Source organism: Rattus rattus, chromosome 2 (genome assembly GCF_011064425.1).
Source record: "Rattus rattus isolate New Zealand chromosome 2, Rrattus_CSIRO_v1, whole genome shotgun sequence".
In the NCBI taxonomy this organism is placed as follows: Eukaryota; Metazoa; Chordata; class Mammalia; order Rodentia; family Muridae; genus Rattus; species Rattus rattus.
In genome coordinates this window covers 226,445,681-226,467,639 of record NC_046155.1, presented here as the reverse complement: position 1 = coordinate 226,467,639, position 21,959 = coordinate 226,445,681, and the positions used below count along the sequence as shown (strand labels likewise).

Here is a 21,959-nt window from a genome sequence, read left to right as displayed (position 1 = left end):
ATGTTCAAGTTTAGGTTTCCTTATTTGTTTGGCTTTGGAAATAAAAAAAAAATTATTCTGGGGCTGGAGAGATGGTTCAATGGTTTAAAGTACTGACTGCTCTTCCAGAGGTCCTGAGTTCAATTCACAACAACCACATGGTGGCTCACAGCCATCTGTAATGGGATCCGATGCCCTCTTCTGGTGTGTTTGAGCACAGCAACGGTGTATTCATATACAAAATAAATAAATATTTTAAAAAATTATTCTGATCATAACCATGAAGAAGAGCTGTCTCAATTCCTGTATAGTGCTGTGAACATGTTCATTATGGTATGTATTAAAGTTGAATAAAATAACCGTAATAAGACAGTTGCTTTAGGGATATCATAACAGGATATGCTTGCTGTTCCATTGCAATCCAGTTTTGAAGTGGCAATCTCTCTACCACACCTAGCCTCTTACTCTCCACCTCAGATGGTTAAAAGAATAAAAATAAATCAGAAGCTATCTTCAACCATGGCCTAAACTTTCACTTAGAACTCGTGTTTGCCTCTCTGGCCCGGACCACAGCATATTTATTTCCCCTTAGACTGGAAACCCACATCACAGGAAAGATGTTCCTGATAAAACTGCAGTTTGAATCTCAAGAAAAAGCTTTGGCCTCTGTCCAGCATTGCTCCATGATTCCTGCTGTTTCAAAGGAGCGGGATCAAAAAGCACTCTCCATTTTATATCCCTAGTGCAACCGTGAGGTTTGAAAAAGATTGAGTGGAAGAAAACAAGAGACAGTTTGGACAGAGGGAGGCTGAAAAGAGAGGGAATGGTGCAGGAGGAGAGGGTATGTGGCGGGGGAGAGACAAAAAGGGAGAGAGACATGGAACCCCAGATTAGACAACTCACTTGGCATTCCCTGCCCCGGGCTTCTTCCTCCGGAAAATGTTGAGGAAGGTGTTGGAGCGGCACGGCAGTTTGCCATCACCGACGTGCATGCGGACAACATCAGAGGTCGTGAAGGCACTGCGGACGTTCCTCTCAGGTTTGGCAATGATGATGTACATCTTCGGAGTAAACATGCACCCCAGGGCCACCGTCACACTGAGGCTCACCGCGAAGCAGGTAGTGATGATCTTGTAGTTGCTCCCAAAGTAAATGGGAACGAAAGCCAGCCAGATGATGCAGGTAGTGTACATGGTGAAGGCGATGTATTTAGCCTCATTGAAGTTGGCGGGCACGTTGCGGGTCTTGAAGGCATAGTAGGTACAGCTCATGATGAGGAGTCCATTGTAACCCACAGGGGCCACTACACCCAGGTTGCTGGTATTGCAGATAAGATAGACTTCCTTGATACTCGGGTAGGACAAAATGGGCATGGGAGGCTCCATGATGATCAAGGTCACCACTAGTGTTAGCTGTACACTAATCAGAATGGAGGCTATGATCACTTGGGCCCAAGCGCTCATGAACCTGGGCTTCCGGGTGCAGATCTTCTTCTTGCTGCCAGCCAGGATGCGTGCAATACGATTGGTTTTGGTCACTAAAGCAGAGTAGCACATGGCAGAAGAGAGGCCAACTAGGAGGCGCTGGAGGTAGCAGGATGTGGTAGTAGGTTTGGCGATGAGGGTGAAAGGGCACACATAGCCGAGGAAAATACCAGCCAGAATGATATAGCAGAGCTCCCTACTGGAGGATTTGACCACGGGTGTGTCCCGGTACAGAACAAAGATGAGGGTGACAAACAGCGTCACGAGGATGCCCAGGCAAGAAAAGGCGATGGCTATGATAGATTCTATGTCACTCCACTCAAGATAACGGACAGGAATGGGCTCACAGCCTGCAAGGACAAAAAAATGATTTTAATAAGAATCTCCGATTTCTGTTGAGTAATTGTGCGGGTGCCTGCCAGCTACTGGAGGCATAGCTGTAAGTCATTTCCTTTATGATTTGTGGTATTTGTGTTGTTACAAAATCCCTCCATGTTACTCAGAGATTGCATTCCCTTCCCTGGATAACCATATCTCCAAACGTAGTCTCATTACACTCATATGTGACTTACTTGAACTTCTAAAGTATCTTTTCCTTCAGCCCCAGCATTGAAAGCAGTTGTTACTGTATTGGTGAAATTTAATTCTACATTTTTTGAAAAAAGAAACGAAGTACAAATATCACAGTGATAACAAAATAGAATATGTTAGTAAGAAAGAAACTAAGATTTCTTTTTATTTTATGCAGCCCTTGTCTGTAAGCACTTAGGGCTTACAGACAAATTTTGGCATTAGCAGAGTATTTTATGCATACTATAATTTGCATTTTGTAGACAATATTCACATCTTCTTGTTTACCACACATTTTTGTATTGCTTAAACTGCCATGTGCAGTCTGAGTCTGGTGGTTGGAGCCTTGAGTTAATAGGCCCTGATAGACATGCCAAAGAATGAAATCTCCCTCTACACCTCTCTGGAGTTGTGGGCATTGTGCTTCTAATTGCCCCTTATTTTTCTCTCCTAATGGAGAACAAAATTTGTTTTGCATTTCAGAGTGGAAAAAAATGCTGTCATGCTCAGGAGAAAATTCGTTCTGAAGAATCTATGTTTGGTCTGGATAAGTATTTCCCAAAAGTGTGATACTGGAATTACTTTAATGAATCTAGAGAAAGACTGTCTGTTCTATAGCCATAGAAGGGGACATCCCCCAGGGGATCAGCAGAACCAATTCTACCTCTGTTCAGTCCATCAGCATTAATCCATGGACGTTTTTTGCCATCAAATGTTGAGTGTTAGCCATCACTTCTGATAATCAACCAGCTGGGGGAAAGCTCACATTGACACGGGAGTGCCAATCAATCAACCACAATGTCACACGAATACTTGCTTAAGCCCACAAGCTTATGCCCTGGAAGCTCTTCAAGCCCTAAACACCACACTGTCTAAAACCCCACAGAACATGTGCATGCTATCTGCACAGAGGAGCTTTATCTCTCAGGGGTATTCACGTAGTATGTAGTCAGCAGAAAATTTAGCTTTAGTGTCCTTCCTGATTTTCTTTTGTTGTTGTTGTTGTTGTTGTTCTTCTTCTTCTAATTCACATATATCCTTGTGGATTCTTCAGTATCCACGAGGAACTGACTCCGTTCTCCCAATAATAGCAAATCTTAGAGATGGGCAAGACCTTTGTCTGAGATGACATTTGCATGAAATTATTTAGTCTCAGGATCCTCCAGTGGTACTGAATATGTGAATATCTTTGATCTCATATACTCTTATATGCTACAAACTATACTCTTATCTAAGATGATATAATATTTGTACATAACCTATGGACACCCTCACATGTGCATGCTAAGTATCTGATATGTATCATGCCTAGATTACTTATAATACCCAGAACAATGTAGATACTATGTAATTAGTTATTGTGACATATCATTTTAAGAATTAACAAGGAAATTGTTGAGTGAGCATGCACACACATGCACACACACACATACACACACACACGCATGTATGCACACACATCTGCATATATAACCATGTGGTCTTACAGAAATGACACCAGTAACCATGGAATAATTAACAGTGCCCTAGTCACAGCAAAATGTCTTTGCCTCAGGGTTTCTCCCCTGACCATGTGGAATACAAGATCTAGAGTTGACAGATAAGATGGCTGAATAACTTCATTTTTTGCCACCATTCATGTTTCTAGAAAATTCATCAAGATCCCTTTAAAGGTCTTCATTTGCCAAAATATTGGAGGTGCTGAGACCAATAGGTCACTCGCTCAGTTATTTTTCTGACTCATGTTTTTTTCAAATTTCTCAAATTCCTAAAGAACAGCTCTCATGCTCAAGCGTTTCTATATACTACATGTGAGACAGCCCCAACAGTGTCCTAAATAGCAAGGTTATTTTCTCCTAAGATTTTGTTATTCTTTCATTGTGACTAGTATACCATTAGCTATACAATGGTTACATGTGTCAGTTCTATAAGGCTATAGTAGTTACATATACACTTAACATATGTAGCCTTTTCCCTCATTATTTCTTAAACAATATAGCAAGATAACTATTTACAGAGTATTTACTTTATACTGAGTATTATAAGTAATCTAGAATACTTAAATACTTTATTCTATAGCCTAAGAATTTATTAATTTGCTTTTGCTATTGTTTATTTAAATATACAGAATTGCTGCATTTATTTTTTGAGAGGGTATATTGGTTTGATTTTATTTGTTTGTTTGTTTGTTTGTTTGTTTATTTATAAGTTTGCCTTATCAAAGAGACATGATCCAAGTCAGCACTGGATAGTCATGTTTAGAAATTATTAAGCTAGTGACAAAGAGTAGTGACATATGTGACAGCTCCCATCTGTAGCTTCAATATCTGACAGAGAGAAGGAGGAGGCATGTTCTTAGTTCAAGTCCAACTTAAACTCCAGAGCAGGAAGGAAAGAAGAAAATAAATGGCTAAAAATCATGAAGAAAAAGTTTCTCACACCCATCCAATGATTTTCCTCCATAAGCAGCCCCAACACTCAAGAGTTCTCTCTTCAAACTCCTAAAAGGACTAGTTCCTTAAACAGTTCAACTTAATGAAACTTTAGGTACCTTGGATTAATAAGGCCACTCTGATAGTAAAAAAAAAAAAAACATCCCTTTGTCCCAAGTCATAACTAACACTTTAAGATTGTTATTAAAAGACTATCTCTTTATTTTCTGGGGCAAAGTCTTAGAAACGTAGATGGGATGAGTTTTCAGCTAAGAGGCACTGTAGTTCTTGAACAGGGTCAAATTGGAACTCCACAAGATATGAAAATACCAACATACATGCAATTTAAGAAGTAGCTCTTGCCTCACAGTCCCTGTAGAAAACATACCACACAGAAACAAGGACTAGAACTCTGCATATAAATGCAAACTACCACAGGACCTAGATGCTCACAAGTCCATCAGATGAGAAGACGATACTCTGCTCTAGGCAAATCTGCAACATAGCCACATATAATATGGAGCCAAAGAGAAAAGAACCAAATTAACTAAGCTTTTTTTCTTAAACTAGTGCTTTTGGCCCTAGAAGAGCAAGAAGGAGTAAATTGCCCAGTCAGCAGCTTTTGGCCCCAATTGCCAGTTCCATATCCCTTTTACTGCCTTCCTTTGGAAACTGGATGCCAGAATAGATCTGGTCCCCTGATATTTGTCTTTGTACAACTCCTTATTTTCAATATGAACAGGCTGTGATTTGTTTCTCATCTACAGAATATAGCAAAATTGATGAGATGTCACTTCTAGAATAATATTGCATAAATGATAACTTCTGTCTTGCTAGCCATCATTCTTGCTGACCCTCGTAAACTAACTTGTCTTGTTACTGTGGTTCATATGAGAAAGAACTGAGGGCAGTTTCTGCACAAGTACCCATAGAAAAAGGAGATCTTCATCCCAATAACCAATGGGAATTATGTTGTGTGTGTTTTTTATGTGAGGGTTTGAATGTAGGAAAGTGTACAGCAGCTGGAGACACTGGGCCACCGCCACGGAGTTGGAATGTGTTTCTGCCAAGATATCTAGCATATATCTGGGGCACTGTGGTACCGGACCTAGGGGAATAAAGGACAACCATACTTTTTTATTTTTTATATTTTTACAACAACAGGTGGCGAACCAACCTGTGGGCTAGAATCCAGTAGTAATCCTATGAATTGATAGAAAGTTTTTATTTTCTAAGAGAAGGCCAGCATCCTGTTAAGTCATGTCATATCTCAAGGGCAAGACTTTAAACAAAGAAACAGGGAAGTAGCCTGGGCTGGCAGGCTGTAGGTCCCCTGCTGTGTGATAAATAATGGCAGATCAGAGGGTTAGAGATTAAAAGCTGCTTTTTAAAGAAAGTTCTTTAGAAAGTCTTTCAGGATACTCATATTCCTTGTAACGTGGGCTCCATGGGAATTTTGGGTTGAAATCCTAGTTAGACAAGCTACTTCTTCATTACAGGTATTATTAAAAGGTGATTAAGTTTGTTCTTAGAAAGAAGAGAGTAAAGAGATTACCTGAATCAGGTGGAGATTTTCACCCATGGTTCAGAACTTAGATAGGGAAAATTAGTCACTACCTCCAAGTAGAGAGTTGTAATGAATGTCTGTAACACCAGGTAGAGTGAATGCAGATATATATCATACAAGGTTTTAAGGTTAAATAAAATTCTGTGGCTCTGGGTAGAGAGCTTAACAGATGAATATATTTTAGGCTTATGCCCTGGTTTGATACCTTCCTTATTGGTATTAGAGTTGATAGAAGGTGTTTAGTTTGTGTTATGAATTACCCCACCAAAGTCATAGGGCTTGTCGATCCCGCCTAGCGAGGGTGTGTGTTTGCTTTTGGTATTTACCACAACAGGAAGCTCAGATTCTCTTAATGTGGGCTACATGGGAATTTTGGGTTCATTTCCTGATATCACAGAGTACAAAAGCCTATCAGGCTCATTGTTTAGCTTACTCCCTTTTTTAAAAGTTGTTTAATGTTCATAATGTGTGTGACCTTGAGTTTTATGGTTATATTATTACTCTAGGAGAGAGTGCAAGATACAAGCTTTTCTGGTTACAGACTAAGGAACGTAGTATCTTGGGAGAAAGATTTTGTCTTTGTGTTTTTAAAAAGTGTGATTCCAGGCTCTGGAAACCTCACAGAGTCATACTGATCAGATTTGATAGAGGTAGACTGCCTGAAAAATTAGATTCAGGAGAATCAAACAAAAAGATATCTCGATTCTAAACTTTTGTCTTGAGAGTTGTATTTTACAGAGTGTGTCTACTTGGATTCCTGGTCTCGAGGACTTTCAGCTGAGTCCAGTCAGGACACATCTGGCTACAGCATTTGTTTCATTCTTCCTACCCCTTACCCCTAAGGATATCTTAACACCCACGTACAGCTTGAAGAAGTTATGGAGGAGTCGTCGTCCCAATTCCCTGGACTTTTGTGGGGCTGAAAGTGGTTATTCTAAAGTTGTTTTTATGAAGGATTTAAAAATGGTTGAAATTTAACAAGAAGGAATTAGCTAGATTGAGTTGTATAGACATAATCTTATTTGGTAACTAAGCTAAAATCATATCTTTGCTTTGGTAAAGAATTTATTTGTTAAAAAAGTTTAAAAGTACAAGGTTTAGAGTCAGTCCTTCTATTGATGTCATTACAAATTTCTGAGTTGATTACACATGTGATTTAAGGGCCAAATAGCAAATTCATGGCTCTGAGTTTGTGAGAGTACTTTCAAGATAATATTTAAGATATAAAGACAGTAGTCTAGATTACCTTATATAGATAGATGGTTTTCGAAAACATAAGAAATCCACAAAATATGAGATTTAAAGTTATTTATCTTTCGTTGAGACATATCTGCTCCTAAAGTTACCTTTTGGTGGATTTAATGAAGAATTTGAACATCTCTACTTCCAGGTGAGGCAATACATGTGGTTAGGCAGCCACTGGACAAAACTGCCTGTTTCATCTGCAGACTATACTGTCCAGAAAAGGACACATTATGCAGAATAGTTGACTGAAAAACCCTGCCAAGACAGGGTGATCAGCCCTTAAAAATCTGCATTTCAAGAGTCTGTCAGTTGATTTTGGGCCAGAAGGTTGAAGACTTATATTCACATATTGTTGACAGGGGACTGTGCTAGTGGAGATTTGTCGCTACAATCTCTCAGTTCTGGAAGTCATGTTAGACTTCCTATGTGTATAGATAGTTGGTCATTCAAAGATTTCTGACATGGTTGAAGACTGGTAGTTTTGTAAACAACCCAAGCTGTTTAGCATTGAGAAGGATAATAAATTTGAAAGGGTGGTTTTTCAGATGGCATATGATCTCAAACCAGGATATAAGTCAGGTATAGAATTATAGTCTTTTAGGATAGGTGACAAGGTGCTTTAGGTAATGGACAAAATTGATGGACTGGGTGTTGAGTGTATCGTATGTTTTATAAATTGTAGAATGGTAATAATTGTACTCAATTTATATATAAGTGAAAAGGCCTTTTAACTGGACAAAAAAGGGGGAAATGTTGTGGTTTGCCCTGGAGTTATCTGTATTTGATGCTAATTCCACTGCCCCAAGGACAGCTGCCTAGTCAGTACTCAGGACTCAGGTGACTTCACCAGAACGTTTTCCCCATTAAATTTGTAAAATACAGGTGAGGGGCAGGTACAGGATAGAAGGAGGCCTGTCATTGGAGGAGAAAGAAGGATGGGTAGAAGAGAAGTTTGAAGGAAGAGGAGGAGACTGGAATGGATAGGAAAGGAGACAGGAGGGAGAGGGCAAGAAGCCATGGCAGGTGACATTAAGATTCCACTCTGTGTATTTACAGGTTGTTATTAATGTTCTTAAGGGATGGATGGTACTGGGTTTTGTATGTTTAGGTGGGCAACTATATCTTAAAGGTTATTGTGTTACGTGTTCTTTTATGTGATAGTTTGAGTGTAGGAAAGTGTACAGCAGCTGGAGACACTGGGCCACCGCCACGGAGTTGGGATGTGTTTCCGCCAGGGTATCTAGCAGATATCTTGGGGCACCGTGGTGCTGACCTAGTGGGGATAAAAGACAACCCTACTTTTTTATTTTTTATATTTTTACAACAACAGAACTATATCCTACAAACAACCACAGACACAGTTTTGAAGCCTAACTTTCTCCTAACATCAGATTATTATACCTAGTCTGGTATAGTATACCTCAAAGCAGAGGACTAACTACACCATGCCTGAGTTCCCAACCCACAAAACTGTGTGGTAGTAACTATGTGGTGCTTTAAGCAACTAGATTCAATTTGTTATATATAAGAGACAACTAATTCACATACTACGCCATTTTCTTACTTCAAGAATCAACACTTAGGCCCTTGATGTAATAATACTATTACAATTATAAACCAAATTAGTTGAAATATCTTTAGGCCTTGTACCCTATTATTAAATCTAATGTGTCCTTATGTATTAAATTTCTTTTACTCTCAATGAATGCCCAACATTTTCTGCTACTTAACTAATTGTAAATTACTCCTGTATTTCCCTCCAATTTTCTACCCTGTGATAGTCTCAAGAAAGTACGTTTTAAAATCTTAAATGATGAAGCAGAATCTCCAGATTATGTTTACTTCAAGAAGAATTCCCAACATGAATCTGAGCATTCAATACTAGCCCTTAATTTACTGTCTTTCTGTTTGTGCTGTATTAAAAATAAAGAAGGAATCTTTTAGAGTTGATAAGCAATAAGCAATCTGGTTCCTATTATAAATATTGTGTCCTAATCTAAGTTTTTATAGCAACTGGAATTTGGCATCATCTGTGGTCTGCAGAGTTGATAAAATAAAAAGGAATAAAGATATCTACTACTTGTGTACTTACTGTAATTCTTTTGCTCTTATTTAACATTTGTAGAAAATATAGTACTGAGGATCAAACCTTGGATTCTTTTTTTTTTTTCTTTCTTTTTTTTTCTTTCTTTCTTTTTTTCGGAGCTGGGGACCGAACCCAGGGCCTTACGCTTGCTGGGCAAGCGCTCTACCACTGAGCTAAATCCCCAACCCCCAAACCTTGGATTCTTGCACCCCAGTCTAGTGCTCTACAACTAAGCTACATCCATCCTCCGAAACATTTCTTTCTGTGTCTTGAAGTGGTTTCTAAAAATAAGCAGTAATGCCAATTGTTTGACTTTAAATATTACTTAAAATAATTGTTGTCATAAAAGTTGATTCAGAGTACAAAATATTATGAAAATTCTGAACACTATAAAGTATGTTAGAAAGAGTTTTCATAGATAACCAAGTGATATGAAAGGACTATTCTAATTCTTTTTAAAAAAAAATCCTTATCAAGAATCTCACGTAAAAGAAAATAATCTGTTCATAATGGGAAATCCATGTCTGGTACTGGAATACAGTCAGAAAGACATTGACTTGGAAAGGTTGTCTCTGGAGAGGTTTTTGTTACTGTTGTTCAGCTGAATTGACATAGTGTCAAACTACCGTGTAAATATTTTAGCGTTTACCTACAGACAGGTACTAGTCTCAGTCTTGACAGCAGTGAATGAGGAGGCTCACAGCTACTCAGTGTGCTGAGAATAAGTGACGGTTGAAGACTCAGCCCTAAACAAGACATTTATAACAACCCCAGTAAACTCTGATGAATGTGGTAGAAACGAGGGTGGAGAAGAGCTAAGAACTGCCGTCTTTGAGCCGTAATGGAGCCATTGCAAAAGGGAACACTGTTCCTGCACAAGACTGTCCTTTTCCATAGTCAGCTTTGGGAGGCTCATGAAGTCCTTCCCTCTCTACTGACACCTTGGCTACTAATAGATCCTGGAAGAGGGAGAATCATTGTGTAAACTGGATACCCACTGGTGAGCCCAATCAGTCTTCAGTGAATAGTTCCAAACCTATAGCCATGCAGACAACTCTGGTAAAGCTCAGTGGATGTCAAAACAAGCAAGTAAGCAAGCAAACAAACAAACAAAATGTGAGAAAGGGATTTGTAGGAGGATGTACAGGGCCAGGGAAGACGTGAGGGAGGGTGAGAGTCATCAGACTGCTTTATATACACGTATGAAACTGTCGAAGAACAGCTTTGACATGATGCCCAAAGATGATTGTATGTCATATTCATGTATACTTTTCCTTATCGATTTGAAGCTATACAAACCTGACTCCATCTTGACTGTTTCCCCTACCAGTGATAGGGACCCATGTAAGCTATGGCTTTTGAGACAGTCAGCATCTCTACAACAACGGCTTAATGATAACCAGCAACAACTGTTAGTTCGAATCATTTAAGAAACGATATGCAAACAAGTCACACTCACTTCTCTGATACATTTCACAAGAGGCAAAGATTCCACGAGTTCACAAATCTGAAAAGAAATTCAGAGGCTTGCAAAACACATTCATGAAGTGCTTTCATTTAAAAGCAACACGTGCACCACAGCAAAAGACGACCGGCGTGTCAGCACCGCCATTTGAGGGAGATGCAGGTGCAAGCTCTAATTCATCCACAGAGATGCCCTGTTCAGAGTGTGCACTGCCAGATCTGTCTGAAGAGCGCCAGCTTGGAGACAGCTCAAGGCAGGAAAATCAGTCAGGCCTCTCACTGAAGGGTTGCACTGGCTGTCACCAGGCATATTTCAAAGTTTGCATCTTACAAATTCCTGCTCCTATAACATTGTCAAAACTCAAAGAAAAATACCTCTCCACAAAAGGTTATAAAATTGTCCAAATCTAGCTACACAACTGCTGTGAACAGTGTACCACCATGCACCATTAAAAGAAAATGTCTTTGTCCTTGAAGCAGACCTGGCATTCTTGTGCAGTAACAGGAGAGGTTTATCATAATAAAATCCCAAGCACAGGCTTACCACTCCACTGTGATCACTTTTGCTACCAGCAAGATGCATGACTCTGCATATGCAGAAGTCAGGCTCTTGAATGTCAATCAGACCCACCTCAAGCCACGACCACCTGGAGCTTATGAATAAGTTATGCCTTGAATAGGTTTCTTAAAGATTGGCATTTCCCCCTCTTTGCTTTCCCTGGATTCAGACATCTTAAAATTGGGAAGCATTACATTTGCCATCTCGGGGAAATTGATTCTGATACCCAATTCTGTCATACATGTAATGTTAGTGAGATTACGACTCCGTTTTGAAGAGTTAAAGTTATGGCACTCCTGTGTGAGAGCATCTTAAGGCATCCTGCAATAAATGACGAGTACTGATTTAGCACACCTGACCCCCACATACAGAAGAAAACTTAAAAGAGTTGTTTGTATGACATCCAGAGCTCCCAAAACAGGACAGCTTGGCAAACATCCAGAACCATTCAGAGAACCAGAGGCATCATACAAGCTGGCCTTTAAGCAGGCTTCAAATCACTCAACAAACTCAGACAAGTGGTAATAACTCCAATTCCAGGACCAGAGGCTACTTCTCATCTGTGAACCAGATATTTCAGAGTTTTTAATATCCAAGTGCATTAGGAGGCTAAAAGGAAGAATCATATTTCTTCCTAACTAGGTCAAGTCATACATAACACTGATTAAGAAACAGAGGAAATTATTATTTTACTCCAATTATCTTAGAGAAATGTGTGACATTCACAACACTACTTCATGATAATTTTACCAAAATTCTTACCACAATGTATGTCTTTAATATCAGTTGCCTACAAAGTGAGTATCTACTTATAATTCAATGTATAGCTTAGATATTCATTCTATGAAGTTCCCTTTTCCTTCCAAGGAACAATAATTGCTTCTTGCCATTTATTCATATGACATGGTGCACAAGGCCGTGCTGTGGGATTTAGCTCACTGTTTACTTATTGATCTCTTGTAATGCATTTTATATGCTTATGTGTTTGCCTCAGTGTCTTTGAAAATATCTGGGTACAAAGTGGTTGGTAAGACATATTGTAGAAATAAACAGGTAGATAGGTAGATAGATAGATAGATAGATAGATAGATAGATAGATAGATAGACAGACAGACAGACAGAAAGATAAACAGATAGATGACATAGATGATAGAGAGACAAACAGATAGATAGATAATAGCATAGAGATAAATAGACAGATAATAGCATAGATGTCATGGTGATTGGCAAATGGAGACAATAAAGATAATTTCTCTGCTTTTTTTTTAATGACAAACTTAGTATACACTGCCTTTTAAAGAAATTTTTATACTATTTGGTATTTTAGAACAAATTAACATTATTGCATCACATTTAATTGGTCTATGAATTATTAAATCCCTGTCAAGTCCTATATCATCATGGGAAATAATCATGTTTATGAATCATAGAATTGAAGCATAAAATATATGTGCAGAATTAAAATGCACATACCCCAGAAGAAAATGCAAAAAAGCCCAAGAGCTCCAAACACACTTCCTTTGAAAATTCAACAATGTTTTCTCAGATGCAGAAAAAAAGATAATGAATATTTAAATCACTTATAAATATTTGTTTTCATTGATGAGAATCTTTGCCATCTTTAAGTTGACTTCAGTACATTTTTACAAACCTTATCTTCAACAGCATCAATCATTTTTCAGAGAAAATTACTCCTTATTTTAACAGAAATTTTATATTAAAAAAATAAGCATCCATCAAAATAAAACACCCACTGGAAGCCACTGTCTTTATTCTTCTGAATATTTCTACTGATTTTTGGTATTTTTTACCAGTGGGGTTTTCCTTTTCAGAACTACCACTACCATGGCAACACCAAAACCACATGGCCATGTGCTGTGCTCTCGCTCTGTGTTTGACATGGAACCAAGTAAGTGACAAATGGGATCTAATTTTCCTCTCATGTGTAAAAATAATTAATAGGAATGTTGAAACAATCAGTGTCACTAACACATAAGTATAAATTGGTACAAGAGATGTATGTTCTGATGATATTGAGGGTAACAATTACGAAATTGTATATATAGTAGAATAGTAACTGGCAGTTGGAACAGTATGAGCTGTTACATGACTCAATTCATTGGAATGTTAAGGTTATCTTTATGTGTACAAGATACATTTAACAGTCAGTCTTTAGAAAGGACACTATACTGGCATTCGTCTAATTTATAGTCATGGAGATTTCTTCCACGTTTTGTCAAGATGAAGTACTAATTAAGAGGAAGAGTCATCTGATAATATGTAGACAATAGACTCATGGTGGGGAAATCCAATGAATTAAATGTATAACTGTGTTCCATCGTGATTACTGGGTGTAGTGGTATAGCCCTGTAACCCCAGAACTCCCGGGGAAGGCTGAGATGGGAGGGTCCTTATTTTAAGGCCAGCCTGGGCTACGATGTAGTCAGGGCTGTGCAAGGCAAGTGTGATTTGGTCTCAAATAAACAATCAGAAAGTATCACAACATACTAAATCTTTTTTTAAATAGTTGTTTTAAAATTTCAATGTGTGTGTCTGTGTGTGTGTCTATGTGTTTCTGCCTATGTGTGCACTCACACATGCACGTACTCATCATACCTAATAAACACCATGATACATGCAACAGTTGGAAAACAACTTGTAGAAGTTTCTTCTTTCCTTTCTGTGGGTCCCGGGAATTGAAATTCTGTGAGACGTTTTGGTGGCAATCACCTTAACCCACTGAGGCACTCTACCAGCCCTTTAAAATGTATTTCAAAGTTTAGATAGAAGTTCTTTTCCATGTGTGAACAAGGTCCCAACTCATATGAAAACAGAGCAGTACAAAAGGCTCAGAAAAGTTCAAAAGCATGCAGAGGAGGAAAAACCTCTTGTCTCTCAAATTCAGTACTTCTGCCTTCTGAGAACAAACCCAGAAAGGCTTTTACACTCCGTTCTGTCAGCTGAGCTCTCCCTCAACTAGCTGAAAGAGGGGACTGGGTGCTAGGTCAGCTCCAGCTCTCAAACACGAGGGCTTTTTGAGGAAAAGTGGATGAGCAGGAAGTGTCAGCTGTGGAAGAGGAGAAAACTAGAGAGACATGTGAGTGACAGGGAGGCCTGAGTCCGAAGGAAGACCAGAGAAACATGCGTGTGCCATCGGTGCCTACAACCCTTAAGTGGGTGATGAAGTCATTGGATCAGGAGGGAGATAAAGAGGTTCACAGGGCAACTTTTGTGCTGACAATTGCATTTATCTCCAACTTCTCTGTTGAACAGACACGGATTATAACATAGCTACTGGGTGTTAGCTTTTCCCTACTGCGTTCTTTTTAAAAATACTTTTGCTTTCTCTGTAAGCCACCTGTAAAAGTGGCTCAGTACTCTCTTGACCCAGAAAGCCCTAAAAAGTTCAGTCCAAATAAAAGGTTCAGATATTCACATTCACCTAAAGGACACATGTGACATTAGGCCATGAAGAGGATGCATAGCTAGAACAGAAAAAGAAAACAGTTGAGAGCTATGACTTTAAAGGAGTGATGTGTAGTGTTTCCATTGGGTAATGGTAGAGTTGGTAGGTATGCCTACGCTGGCAGAGAGCGGGGCAAGAGGTGACACAAATCAGTGGCCCCAAAAGTACTCTGGATTCTGGCGACACATGTTTGAAAATGTGCAGAGTAATGTTGAGCTGAAGAATCTAGATTGAAGTTCTGTACTCACGGACACATCTACATGAAGGAAGCACTCAGTATGTACTGCTGAGGCAAAGGAACGTGTGGTGGGTTTAACACATGCATGATCTTTCCCCTGCTGATTCTCACTGAACAGAGGCAATGTTATTCCTAAGCCAGAAATGGAGGCTCCAAAGAAGAAAAGGCTACCTTGGGAAACAGGTAAAAGAAACAAAACCTTAGGGCACCAGAATGAACGCGGCATAAAATAAGTACAAACACAAGTTATAGAACCATTCTTTTATAACTGCGTATGAATAATACTCTTTGATCAAGGTGTCCTTCATTTACCCCTTATTCCCTTTCATCGCTTCTTTCTAAGCCCCCTCCTTTGATGTAGCTCTGTGTGTATTTAAGGTTGGGTGCGTGAACAAGGGCATTCATTGTGTCCCACTCCAGACCTAGAGGATGAGACACTGGGGGTGGGCATTTGCTGACTAACTTTTAGGTATACGAAAACTTTCAAGCTAGCTTTTAGCTAGAGAATTAAGAAAACATGAGAGAAAAATATGTCATTAATTCCACTGGTGTGCTTAAAAATATATTCTGATCTAACTTGCTTTCTTTGGAAAGGGTCTTTGCACCAAATGATTTTTGATACTCACTTAGGTTTGACTCTAACAAAGCTAACATTTCGTGAGGTTGTGCCATTTAAAGTATAATTTTAGCTCTATGACCTAGTTCTACTGATCTGACCATTTTTTTTAAAACTATATTTGGGGAAAACCATGCATTTAACTTTCATATTTTTCTTTAGAATCAAGGAAAAAGCCAGCAACCATTAGCATTTTCACCTCTTCTGAAGATTTTCAAAGGCACCCAGGGAGTCATGGGATCAGGGGTTCACGGCTTGGCTTCCTCGGCTTTTTTGCACACAGCTGTGTGCCTTGAGGTTTCTTCCACTTCCTCTAAGATGAGTGGTTAGTGCGCCAAGCCACTATTTAGCCACGTGCCAAGGTTTCTAGGACTCTAGACTTAAAACTTCTGTGAAATATTTTTGAAACACTTCTCTTGTGAGTTTATACCAGCGACTATGCAAACAAAATTAACTGTATGAACATTTGGTTTGTTTAAAGGGGTGTGTGTGTGTATGTGTTGTGTGTGTTGTGTGTGTGTGTTGTGTTGTGTGTGTGTGCACATGCACATGCACAAATGGCTAGGATTGGTGTTCATTTACCTATGAATCTTTAGGGATTGGAGTAGCAGCTTACATACACACAACAGATATCCAAGAAATAATAGCAAATAGAAATTCAGTGGACTTGAAATGCCTCCCAATAACATTATGAAAAGAAGAAATACAAAATATCTCTGAAGCAGAATATCCTACCACATATCTACACTGCAGCTCTATGGACAAGCTCTACAAAGTGTGTAGCAAAGGGCAGTAGTGAAAAGAGGCAGCTGATTAACGAGTCCCATCAGGAGGACAATGATGCAAGGGAGCCTGTTCCTACCTGTGAGCTCTGCGTTGGGCCACCACCCCAGGTCACAGGCTCTGCAGGTGAACTCGTCCTGCACAAACTCATTCTCTTTGCAGGCCGTGCAGATCCAGCAGCAGCTCACTTCTCCTTTCCGTATGACCTGCAAGACAGGAAGGTGTTGCTTACTGAGAAGTCGGCTCCGCAGACAAGCTCCTGTTTCAGGCGAGGACTTGTCTTCACAATCACTCTGAGAGTCTTCTGACTGCTAAAGAGACCTGGGAAAGGTTTGCAAACCCCATGAGCACAGAGATCAGGAGTGGAGGTCGACACATTGTACCCTGAGTTTGGAAGCCGTTTGGAAGCAATTTCATACAAAGTGAGTATGCTATGGGCTACATTATTTCTTTAGCATTTTTAATAAATAAGAATATAAGCAGGACATAGTGATACACGCCTTCAATCCCAGGACCCAGGAGGCAGATGCAGGTGGATCTCTGTGAAGTCAAGGCCACCCAGTTTACATAGTAACTTCTGGGAGAGTCAGAGCTACATAGTGAGACCCCATCTCAAATAAACAGAATAAACATTTAACTCTATCCTTGTTTATTTACATTAACATTTATCCATTCTTTTAAAAATAAAAAAGATATATTTTTCCCTGAAAACAAAATTCATTCTTTAAATATACTGCAGCAATACTGTGGGAAAGTGGAGATGGACCCAGAATGGCTGGCTACCTCCCAGGTTAGACCCATGTTTATTCATTTTGTGTTCTTTTTGATGGTCTTTTTCTCTCTATGTGGATGAATGCCTGAACCTAGAGATAGGCTTCTTTTATTAGGATGTCAAAAAGAGTATCATTTGATGTTCTTCTTGATTAGGTATGAAGTGTTCCAAATTTCTCAACAAATGTCTAAGAAGTGTTGACCAGACTCATGTGTGAAGGCACAACATGCTACATTTCTTCTCCCCACCCCCCACCCCTCTCTCATTAAGAAGTTTTCAGTCATATCTAGCAAGCATTTAGTTCCTTACAGACAGTTTTCTCACTTTGGAACTTGGCTTTGGTAGGTACTATCTGACCTTTGACCCTGTGATGTCACCTTTCTACACATGTGACATCTACAAATGTGTTAGGTCCCATTCACAGCTCTTCAAGGATGCCTCTGGCCCATGGACTGCAGACTGGACATATTTGCAACATATCTAGTCTGTTTAGGAACTTTTCAGCCTCACTAATAAATTCTGATTCTTCCAGTCCTTTATCGAATTGTGTGTACGTTCAACGGGACGTCTCCATTATGGTTGATGGAAACTGCAACAATGACCTCAGACCTGGCTGTGTCAGCTCTGAGAATTTACTCTCCTAGGTATTGCCCTTTGCCTGGCCTCTTCAGACTACTATACTCACAAGCAGATTGATGTTCAAGTACCCAAGGAAACTCCTGTGGCAATTTCTGGGACTGTTTATTTGTTTCCTGTAGAGCTCCATCATCTTGCCTCTCTGTGTTGCAAAGTGTAGCTCTCTTGGCTTTCCCAAACTCAGATTCTGTCGTATTGAATTAGCAAGATGGCCAAACTCTGTGTTCTGTGGAGCTGAACAATCAGGAGACTGCCTTCAGGCAGGAAGCCTGAGTGGTATTAGGGTTCTCCTTGCAAATGTTTTTTTTTTCACTTCCATGGCATCAAGGTCGTACACTTCTTCCAATGTCAAAACACAGAGATTTAAAATGTTTTATCATGTTTCCTCATTGTTTATGGCAGAAGGCACAGCCTGCACCCTGTTATTGCCTCATGGAGAGTAGCAGAAGTTCTTTCCTAGCACATTAAAAAACCCACACATTCCCATATGTAAAGTCAGAATTTAGCTGTAAATATTGTTGTAATTTAAAGTGATAGACACCTGAGCCTTCATAAATCTGGAATTATTTTATAGCGGGGTTGAAATTGATACCGTCAGTTTAGAATCGTGGCAAAGGATCAAATAACAGAATATTTTCTTCAAGTGTAAAAAGTTTTTCTTTTCTCATTTTGCTTTCAAGTAGGTTTTTGAGAGCGCAGTGAAATTTAGTGTCTTTTGAAAAATAATTTCAGTTAGCTTCAAAATAGTCGTGAAAACTTTATATTGCAAACAAGAATTGCTTTCTAAATAGTAAGATAAAATTTAATTAATAAATGAATATTGCCTCCTTGTTTTAATTAAGTCAAATAGTAATAGTCAATGTAAAATACTGTGTATCAGCTTTAATCTTTCATTTCCCAGTTAAAGTGATATTGCTATTTAGCCAAACTCAAAAAGTAACACAAAATACATTTATCCTCCCCACTTTCCACATCCTTTTAACATTTCTCAGGTTTTTAGTTCCTCAGACAGAGCTTTGAAATCAAAATAGCACAAGCCCATTGGATAGTAGATTTTATCAGGCCTGGTGCTAGAACATTAGTGACTTTAAGTCATGTCACAACATTGCAGAATGGAGGAGATGGCAAAGGTTAACAAAGTCCCATGCAACTAAATTCACATAATTCAAATTTTATATTCTATCATCTGGCTACAGAAATGTGCTACTGACAAGTGTGTTAGAGATTAGGATAGGGCTGTTATAATATTCCCACGCTCTTCTGTTTCCACATTTCTGTTAAATAACATGGACTTTAGATTAAAATCCGGTTTGTATAGTTATTTCTGCACAAAGCGGCAGGAAAAATTGGCAGCAAGTAGTAGAGATATTCACATACATATACAAAGAGAGCTGTAGTCTGTCTATTCTTAGCCTTACCATGTTTTTAACATTATCAGGGAAAACAAAACATATTAGTTGCCTGATAGATTTGCTCGAGAATGAGCATCCAATCTTCCAAATAAGCAACGTCTTTTAGAGAATAATCCTGAGATTGGACAGAATAAGCCACTGCAATACAAAGAGCCATTTAACATCAATTAAAGAAATGGGAAAGTGTGCAAAGAAAAACAGCATCAAAACAACAGAGCTTTAAAAACGTTATTAAGGGTCACTTTGCAAAAATGATCGGAGAACACGTAAGTCATGTGGGGATCTAAATCCCTAACGCCCTGCAGACTTTAGGAATAATTTCTCTAAAACAACCCAGTGACTTTTCAATAATGTCCTGTGTTGAAAGAAGATAGCGTAAATACAAAGAATCAAGACCATAAGCTTATTTTTAAAGACGTGATTAGTGTTTTCCATTGGTAATTTTTTTTCAAGTTCTTTCAGCCACTGTTTGGAAAGCCAAGAGACCAAGCCCTGTAGTGTTGTACCCACAAATGCTCAGGGCACACACCTAGGGATACCCCATTCAAGTTAGGAGCAAATATAAGGGGTTGCTTAATGGACTCTTTAAGCTACCCTGTGTCTAGAAAAATATCCGACATCACATAAAAAAAATGATGTGCCCTGTGGTTTCATACTCAACAAATCTGCCTCTGCCCTTTTTGCTCACCCATAAGTACAAACAAAAACAAACGAAAATACAACAACAACAACAACAACAACAACAACAACAACAACAACAACCTAAGGCTAAAGGTTGAACAAGGTACTGTCTATCATTTCAAATTAAGCAATTCTCTGAGGTTCATATTTCTATTTTCATTTGAAACTAAGCGTCTACCTCTCTAGTAGAAAATACAATAAATAGATTGGCCAAAATCATGAGTGGAAAAAATTATCCCAGTTTTGAAGCCTATAGTTTAGACATGTGGCTGGACAAAACGAAACAAGACAAAATTGCTTTACTGCACAACAAAAGGCATTTGTGTGGTGAGGAAATATTTGCCATGTGTACCATGTTCACTAGAATATGTAAAGATGAGAAGAAACCCCTCTTCTCTTATCCCAACTGCTATCTCAAACGCAGAGTCTTGGAAACACAATATATAGATGTATTTAAAGGAAGGTGTGAGAGGGGGAGGGAGAGAGGGAGAGCTCAAGCAGGAATTCTATAAAAGCAATCTATACAAATGCCTTCATTCTCTAGCACTTTCTTTGTCTCTATAATAAACCCCCACACACACACACACACACTTCCTTCACAAAAGCTCACTTCCTTAATTCTGGACACTCTCTTCTTTGTATTTTTAAAGTGGATCACTATTTATGTTTTTATTGTGAACTGTTGAAAATCCAGTGCTTAGAAATTGAAATCCACACTCAGAGGCAACATGCCAGTTCACATAACAACAGAGTCGAACAACATGTGGCCGTGGGATGATAAGAGCGTTGGGTTGGCTCTCGGCCCAGCTTTGGTACATTCTAGATGTAAGAACTGAGAAGCAAGGGACTCAACCCTCTCTGGGTCTCAGATCCATCATCTATAAAGCAGGGCCAGTGACACCTCCTCTGTAACAGTCACTTCAACGAGTAACTTGTAAGGAATCTATTGTACACAGACAAGGACTTGCTGGGTGACCCTGAGTTGAGAATTTGTTCTTTTTTCCTTCCCTCTTCTTCCCACTGACCTTCCTATGACTCCCTATACATTCCTGTTCCTTCAGACCTCACTTCCTCTATTCCTTTGTTCTTAATTGTCCAGACATCATCTCCCAATAACAAATTGCCACTGAAGGCTTGCGTTCTGTAGTTTTATGGTTCAACGAAACCTGTGAGATCTCTTCCCTATTCTCCACTGGGTTCATTTGGCACACAAGAAATACAAAGGACAAGAACACAGAAAACAGGGTATATTTTTTCTTCCCACCCTACAGAACACAAGAGGACTTTGAACAAGATTCCAAATCCTTTGAAGGTCCTTCTAGAATAAGAGAGGGGATAGAGTCACACTGTTTCTCATCTTGGGGTTTTCACGGTGTACCCTTATGCTTTTATAACAAGTACCCTATATTAAATAACCTCTGTTAAACTGTATGCCATATACACTCTTGACCTGACTAGATCTATAAGAAATAATAATAAAGGTATTTTATTTATCTTGTCCAGAATTGGCTCTTCCAAGAAAGCATTAGCATCATAAGATATTATTTTTAAAAGTTACATATCTCTAAAGATAAGTAGCAGAAAATAAGCTTTTAATAGCATCAAAAGAAATTATTCTAATAAAGTTTTATGAATTCTAAGAAAAAGTATGAAGTCATAGCTTTAGCATTTATGGTATTTGATGTTTAGAAGTGGTTGCCTTTTTTTTAAAAAAAAAAAGCTTCACTTCCCAGTAATACAAATACATGTCTTATGATCCTTTTCAGGACCTTTACAATGGCTACTGGGAGCTAACTTTGTATCCTAGACCTGGTAGGTGGCAAATTAGTGGTGTTAGAATATAAGTGCTATTCTTTGGTAATGAGATGCAGATTTCATTTGTTTCTCTACCTCCCAAGGTGTTTATGGGAAACAAACACATATCTCCCCCATCCAGGTGCTACTGAGAGCAGTATATTTTTATCTTGCA

At 38.9% G+C, this 21,959-nt stretch overlaps 1 protein-coding gene across 2 annotated transcripts in view; it reads right to left on the bottom strand.

Moving 5' to 3' along the window:
- Positions 1–21,959, bottom strand: part of Grm1 (glutamate metabotropic receptor 1) — a 369,265-nt gene that overhangs the window by 31,789 nt on the left and 315,517 nt on the right. For both annotated transcript variants that reach the window (XM_032894983.1, XM_032894982.1), the window contains exons 7-8: positions 16,569–16,695; positions 883–1,813 (exon numbers count right to left, since the gene is read on the bottom strand). In XM_032894983.1, the coding sequence (XP_032750874.1) occupies positions 883–1,813; positions 16,569–16,695 (1,058 nt within the window). The remainder of the gene's footprint in view (positions 1–882; positions 1,814–16,568; positions 16,696–21,959) is intronic.